Source organism: Zingiber officinale, chromosome 1B, assembly GCF_018446385.1.
Source record: "Zingiber officinale cultivar Zhangliang chromosome 1B, Zo_v1.1, whole genome shotgun sequence".
Lineage (NCBI taxonomy): Eukaryota > Viridiplantae > Streptophyta > Magnoliopsida > Zingiberales > Zingiberaceae > Zingiber > Zingiber officinale.
In genome coordinates this window covers 77,211,450-77,218,736 of record NC_055986.1, presented here as the reverse complement: position 1 = coordinate 77,218,736, position 7,287 = coordinate 77,211,450, and the positions used below count along the sequence as shown (strand labels likewise).

The 7,287-nt window shown below is 38.3% G+C and overlaps 1 protein-coding gene across 1 annotated transcript; it reads left to right on the top strand.

Annotated features, from left to right (window-relative positions):
* Positions 1–505: 505 nt before the first annotated feature.
* Positions 506–6,047, top strand: LOC121967995 (mitogen-activated protein kinase kinase kinase 3-like). The gene is made up of 11 exons (XM_042518524.1): positions 506–1,047; positions 1,412–1,846; positions 2,040–2,127; positions 2,266–2,328; positions 2,514–2,674; positions 2,776–2,851; positions 4,505–4,564; positions 4,708–4,815; positions 4,936–5,172; positions 5,370–5,485; positions 5,564–6,047. Exons 1-11 carry the CDS (start codon positions 641–643, stop codon positions 5,850–5,852), a joined length of 2,040 nt encoding a protein of 679 aa, XP_042374458.1. The 5' UTR covers positions 506–640; the 3' UTR covers positions 5,853–6,047.
* The last annotated feature ends 1,240 nt before the right edge of the window (positions 6,048–7,287 follow it).

Genomic DNA, 7,287 nt, shown 5'->3' with positions numbered 1-7,287 from the left:
GTGAATACTGTATCGGAGTATTTTTGTCTAAGGGGGTGCGGGGTTGAAAAATTTAAATGTGTGCCCGATTCAAAATAATAAGGCCCAAGTATCTCGCTATTTTTCACTATTTTGTTAGTTATTTAGAAAAGTTTGGGGGCTTATCTTCAAATTATTTTAGATTGTTTTTTTTTACTTATATTATGCCCTGGTCTTTACCGTGCGGAAGATTCTGCTCTTCGCCGCCGAACTTTTCTTTTGGCTTCTTTTTTACTCGCCAAGGGTTATCTGGCCAATAGGCATCTGGTAATAAAGTGAGTTAGATGTGAAGTTACAAGTTGGGTATGTTCTCCACTCCGTACCATGTCATGGCTTTCGCGGTCCCGCGCCGGCGGTGGTCGCGACGTGCTCGTCGTTGTAGCCAATACCTTCTCGCTGATTGGCTAATTCAGTGGGGTCCACGACCCGACATAACGCGTTCCCACGCTACTTCACGCGGGTGAGTCGCTCGCTCCTCTTGTCTCTTTCTGTCTTTCCTTCCTTCCTTTCTTCCTTCCATTCTTCTCATCTTGTCCCCAAATCGATCTCTCTTATCCTTCTTCTGGCAGCGATTACTTGGAATCTAGCTGCCGAGTAGATCGAGATCCCTCGTGTCGCGAAGATGCCGGCGTGGTGGAAAGGGAAGTCTAAGTCCAAGTCGAAGTCGACCTCCAGTCCTCGAACGAAGGAGCTGGAGACGCCGCGGACGCCGCTGGAGACGCCGCGGACGCCGCTGGGGACGCTTGACGACCAGGATGAGCTGGTGAAGCGCGGAAATAAGGAGAAAGATAGTATCTTTGACGAGCTGGTCTCTAGGAAGAGTGGGGGTCATCCGCTTGTCGGCGGCGGCGGCGGCGGCAGGGGAGTAGGTGGAGCTGGGACGGGATTTATGTTTGGTCACCCTCTGCCGCTTCCTTCCGAGATCTCTTTGCAGGGCGTGCCGGCGGGGTTAGCATCATATTCAGCGTCGGCGTCAAGTAACTGCTCCTCTGGGTCGTCGGATGAAAGGCCGGATCTTGCATCCTATAGGTATTTTTGTTTATTTGAATACCCTTTTCCTTGTCGCCTGTTAGAGGTTTGGTTGGATTTTTCGCTTGTTGTAGTGGGAAAAATTGATTGTCTTGGAGGAAAATATTTAACCTCAGCGATATTGAGAAAAGACTTATCCCTTAACCATGTGGTGCTACAGCTTATTGGTCAAATGTTTTTCCATAATTCAAACTATGTTTCCCTTTTGGCCCATGCTTTGAGTTTCCATGAGTGAACTGTCTAATGAAATGGTTCCTATCGAGGCCATTCACACTTTTTTCATGAATCCCTGCCTTAATTGAAACATCATTGTTTGTAACCTGTAGTTGGATTGCTTAAGATTTAGTTTAACATCTCATTGTAGGTACTTTGACCATGTCAACTTAACGGGAGGCAGAAATGATGTGCAAAGGCACGAGCACGTGGCTGAAGACAGGCAAATTTTCTCCCGCAGTCCAGTTTCAGAGCATCCGGATAGGGAAAATGGTTATCCTCATGCCCAAACTTCCACAGAGACCATATTTAGTAGAAGGACTGCAAATCCTTCCCCTGGTCTGAGAGGCTATCGCTTTCCTACTTCACCTGTGCATCCCAGTTCATTTGGTTTATTTCCAACGTCCCCAAACAGCTGGCAAGATAATTTACCCGGCCCACCTCATCCTCTACCTCTTCCACCAAGTTCTCCCAGCAGTTCCCATTCTCCAGCCTCCTCCTCTTCGCGCTCTCCGAAGACACAATGGAAGAAAGGAAAATTACTTGGCAGGGGTACTTTTGGTCATGTCTATCTTGGATTCAACAGGTACTCTTTTTTTTAGTGTTTTACTATATATTGCATCTGCAAACTCACAAAAGGATTATATACTGACTAAGAGAAACTAAGTCCTGTGAGCTATTAATAGTATCGATTTACTCTCTCTTGTAGTTAAGCCATAATCATGCATTATTACATCTTCACTATCATGTAACATTATATTCATGTGTCCCTGCGCCAGTGAAAGTGGGCAGATGTGTGCTATCAAGGAGGTTAAAGATATTTCTGATGATGCAAATTCCAAAGAATCTCTTAAACAACTAAATCAGGCAATCATCTAGCCTTTTCATTTTGCCCCATAAGATATTTCTTTTGTTTTTAGTGATGGAAGTATGCAGTTCTCATTTTGCACATCTTCTAGCCATGAAATGCAAAAAATAATTAAAATTCTTTTTTCACAATATCAGGAAATAGCTTTGCTTAGTCAGCTCTCACATCCCAATATTGTGCAATACTACGGCAGTGAGCTGGTAAGTAAACTATTGCACTAGGTAATTTGTGACCTGTATCAATTTTGTTCTTCACAGCAATGCCATGGATGTTTACTCTTCTTAGAACTGTTTATTTTTAAAACTTGCTCAGTTTTGGCTAATTTTACTCTGCATAGTTGTTATTACACAAGTCATGAGCATTTGTTTTAACATCTATTTTGCAGGTTGAAGACACACTATCTGTCTTTCTTGAATATGTCTCTGGGGGTTCTATGCACAAGATACTTCAAGAATATGGTGCTTTTAGAGAAGCATTGATTCGCAACTACACAGCTCAAATACTTTCTGGACTTGCCTACTTACACGGGAGAAATACTGTACATAGGTACTTGGCCACTTATGTTTCTCATCATGCGTATTGCTGATAAGCCGTCTTGTTTGTTTTCCCATCTCCATATTCCTTGAAAATTGTGTCAATTTTTGCAGAGATATTAAAGGGGCAAACATACTGGTAGATCCTAATGGTGAAATCAAACTTGCTGATTTTGGCATGGCTAAACATGTAATTTTCTTGCTACTATCTTACTTGTATATTTCGTAAAATTGGCATGCACCTACTGCTGTGATTATGAGCCAAGAAAAGTCATGAATCATAAACCTCTCTGTTACTTGGTATATCGCTAAACAAATTTCCTTGACAATCATCAGGTCAATGAATCAATCTATAAAAAGTCATTAATTAGGCATACGGCTTCCTTTTTGTCTCTCTCTTGTATAGGATTGGGTTTTAATCCATATTCAATAGCTGAATCTAGTTAGGGCATCTTATGATGCTATAGTTAATGTAGCACCAAATGCAACCTCCAAGTGTTTGGTAATCTTGTTTAAGAGAGCATCCATGTGATTGTGATATATGAGGAAGACCAATTTTCAAAGAAGGGCGGTTACAATAAAACTTCTACAGCTTCTCCCATTTGAAGATCTCAGTTGCCTTTCCTGTCAATGTGCTTAGGAAGTGAACAAGTCAGGTTGTAGTCAGACTTTGACTCAAAAATGCAATGCTGATGAGTAATGGAACATCACCAATATTATATCTAAGAAATTGTTTCTTGCAACTACATTTCTGACATAGGATTATAATATAAGAAGATGGGAGAAACTGTGTAGCAGGGACATGTAAGGATGGAGTCATGGAACAGATGGTGATGGGAAAGATGGCAATGAAAATAACTAAATGAGAAGCATGCCTGCTTTTATATGGGAAGGAGACAAATTAAAGGGCATGTTGATTTATGTTCCTAGAAACATGGCTGCTTGAGTCTCTGCAGCACATTTATGTACTCGTGTGGAAAGACAAGAGAATCAATCCTAAACCTTGGTAAAGTTGATAGCATTGAGTAGAATTCATCTTATTAATATATTCGAGCAGTCAACTTCAGAGCCTAGTCATTATCTATCATGTCTATCTCTTTGGTTCTTTTATCTATGCCTTTAAAGATAAAGTTTGGTTGCTAAAAGGATAAGTATGTAGATATTAGAAAAAAAGTTTCCGCTGAGGAAAAACCAATGTAGTGTGTGGTATCTTGTCATAAAAGCATAAAAGAAAGATAAAACATACTGATATAATGTTCTATATATCTTCATTATGTGTTCCAATGCAGAGAAAGTAGTCCAACTTACTGATCTTTTGTAGATACCCTCGATAGCTTTTGCTTTTTTGGTCACTGTTAGTGGAATTGATAGACAAGCTACCCAAGTTTATGTTTGAAAATTTGGGAATAGTCGCCACAAACAATGTCTTAGTAATTGAAATTCATTTGCGAGGATATTGATCAAGAAAGTTCAAGCAAGTGGAGGCTTTATGAAGTTACTTGGAGATTCTAGAATTGGAAATTAATCCAGTGGTTATTGATATTCATTCTAGGATAAACATGAAAGTTGAAGCAAGTGGAGGCTTTATGAAGTCAAACTCAGAGTTTCTAGAATTGGAAATTAATCTAGTGGTTATTGATATTCGTTCTAGGATATAATATATATATTTTAAAACAGGCATGCTTGTAACTACATGAAAAATTAGACCTGGCTATCATTTACTGTGCTAGGCCTGCAAATATGACTCTATTACCGTGCTTGTACTGAGATTTCTCATCAGATGCTGATTGATGTTTGTTTTTTTGCTGAAAACTCTATTTTTAACAATTTCTATGGGAAGCAGATGGCTGCATATGCTTCAATAAAATCTTTCAAAGGAAGTCCTTACTGGATGGCACCTGAGGTAAATTTATACACTAATCTTTTTAAGCGATAAATTTATACATTAGTCTTGTAGCAGTAACTTTGTATGTAGTTTATTTCTTACCTTTTGTAAGTTATATTAATCACCATGACAAATTCAAATAAAATTTTAAAACAAAGCAGGTTATCATGAATACCAGTGGTTATGATCTCTCAGTTGATATATGGAGCCTGGGTTGTACAATTATTGAGATGGCAACTTCCAAACCTCCATGGAGCCAGTTTGAAGGGGTATGACATCCGTGTTTCACACATTATTCTGCAATCAATATCCAATAGATGATTTTTTAAAACTTTGATGGTTTTTTATTGAACACTTCCTAACTCTATTATTTATATTCCAATTGATAGGTTGCTGCGATATTTAAAATAGGCAATAGTAAAGATTTACCGGAAATACCTGACCATTTTTCTCCTGAAGGAAAGGAATTCCTTAAGTTATGCTTGCAGCGCGACCCATCTGCACGCCCTTCAGCAGCTCTATTGATGCATCACCCTTTTGTTAGAGACCAAGCAATGACAAAGGCTCCTAAATTTAATTTGGTCAAAGATGTGCCTCATTATATCACCGATGCAAGTCAAATAACAGTAAGCCTGGAGATCTCTTATTCAATATGCTTAAACTTGTCAATATCCTTAATTGAGTTGCTTCTTAAATAAGAGTGGTATCTATCCATTTTCTGTAGAATTTGCTCCATTAACATCAAGAAGTTAGAAAAACATATTAGAATAATTCTGTGTTTTGGTGTTTGTTTTATTAACGTAGCTTGATTGATGCACATCAGGGCACTACTGATTTTACTTCCAGTAGAAGCACTTCTCCTCTACCTGATAGAGATTATAGCATGAGACACTCATCTGCATTGCACTCGGCATTGCCTTTTGCATTGAAGAATTCAAGGTATTATTCAAGTTTGTGCTAAGTTAGGGATTCTATTATCGTTCCGAGACTGGTAATAACATTATATTTCTTTTGCAGGGATTTACCAAGCATGAGAATGAACATGTCTTTACCTGTCTCCCCCAGTTCGAGTCCATTAAGGCAATTCAAACAATCTAACAGAAGTTGCTTGCCTTCTCCTCCCCATCCGGCTTACTCTCCTCCTCATCCAGCTTATTCAGCCGGAGCAGCCAACTACAGCCCAGTCAATTTGTCATTCTATCCAACTAGGTCGAGTAACAACCTCCCAGATCCTTGGCTCGACTCAAACCTGTTAAAGGCTCCAACTCCCTATGGATCTCCTCGAAGATTGAGCATGGGTTTGTAAATGTCAATTCTGATGATCTCCAGTTCAATGAGAACTTTTGCTTGCAGGATCGAGCGGGTAAAAAACCTACTCTATGCAATGTTAAACCACACTAGTCTTGTAAAGCTTGCTTGCTACTCAAGCAGCATCATGGGCGCTCGGTCTTCCATTGTGATCTTCTAGGCTCGAAATGATATTTTTTGCATACTACCTTCAGTTTCTGTCCATAAAAAGATGTAGCAATCCAATACAATCAGAATCCACCACATTGTATAGAGCAAAATCTGTGTTCATAGTTTGTAACAACAATGTTATTGGAAAAGAAAAAAAAATCTGTAATGGGAAAAAGGAATAGGATCAAAATTTTCAGCAATTTCATGCCTGCTTTAAGGTGCAGTCTCGTACCTGAAGGCTTACTGTTACTGTCTACCTGTGATATTTGAACAGGTTGCTTTTACACTCTCCCCTTTTGCCCTCAAAAGTTGACTAATTTGGTGACAAAACTATAGTCAAATAATAAGGCAGCATATTTGACCCGTATCAAGGATGAGACAAGGTGTAAGAACAGGTCTGGGAAAGTGGGAGGACCCAGAAAGGTCAACAAGGTGATACATTAAGTCTTAGATCCTTATGGTTCCCTGAATTGCCATCAACTAGTACCATCTACTGTTGCTTACACTATAAATGTTCTTATTTAGATTTCAGAATCTTCTGACCATTTAGGTGTGCATTATGATTGTGATTGAGCTTTTACTGAGTTTGATTACGTCTCCGCTGTTTTGGTCAGCATACTCTTGACTGCTGCCGTACTTGGACCAAGAAAAAGAGAAAGAAAAAGCAAAGTAACTGAAGTCAAAGTTGCTTTTTATTAAAGCGCGTATTTCAAGTTCTAAAATTCTCAAATTCGCCTAGACCGCCGTGATTTATTCTTTTTTACTATCGAATATAATGTATGAGTATATATAAATTATATAAAATAAATATTTATTATTAACTAATTAAATAATATTATTTAATATTAATATTATTTATTCTATAAAAATCTTAATTAAAAATAAAATAAAAATTAAGTTATTAATCATATATCAAGTTATGTAACGAGAATATTTTATATCATTTGAAAAATCGATGAGATAACTGATGAGATATAGAGATGAATAGGTACGGTTGTGATTTTTCCTGAAGAATTGATGAGATGTTGATAGATTGATGCGGTTATATCGATATGCAGAAGAGCTTAAATAGATGGATTGTTGCGTTGTGATATATAAAGGATAAGAAGGAGAAAGTTGTAGTAAAAATTGGAGAGGGAGAGGGAAGGAGAGAATGATGAAGAACCGATGAGGATTGAGGTGGCGGGAAGAAGCGATGCAGATAGTAAAAATTAGGTTATGCATCTATGATTTCAGAATGATAAGAAGTTGAAATTATTAATAATCTTTGAAATTATTTTCAG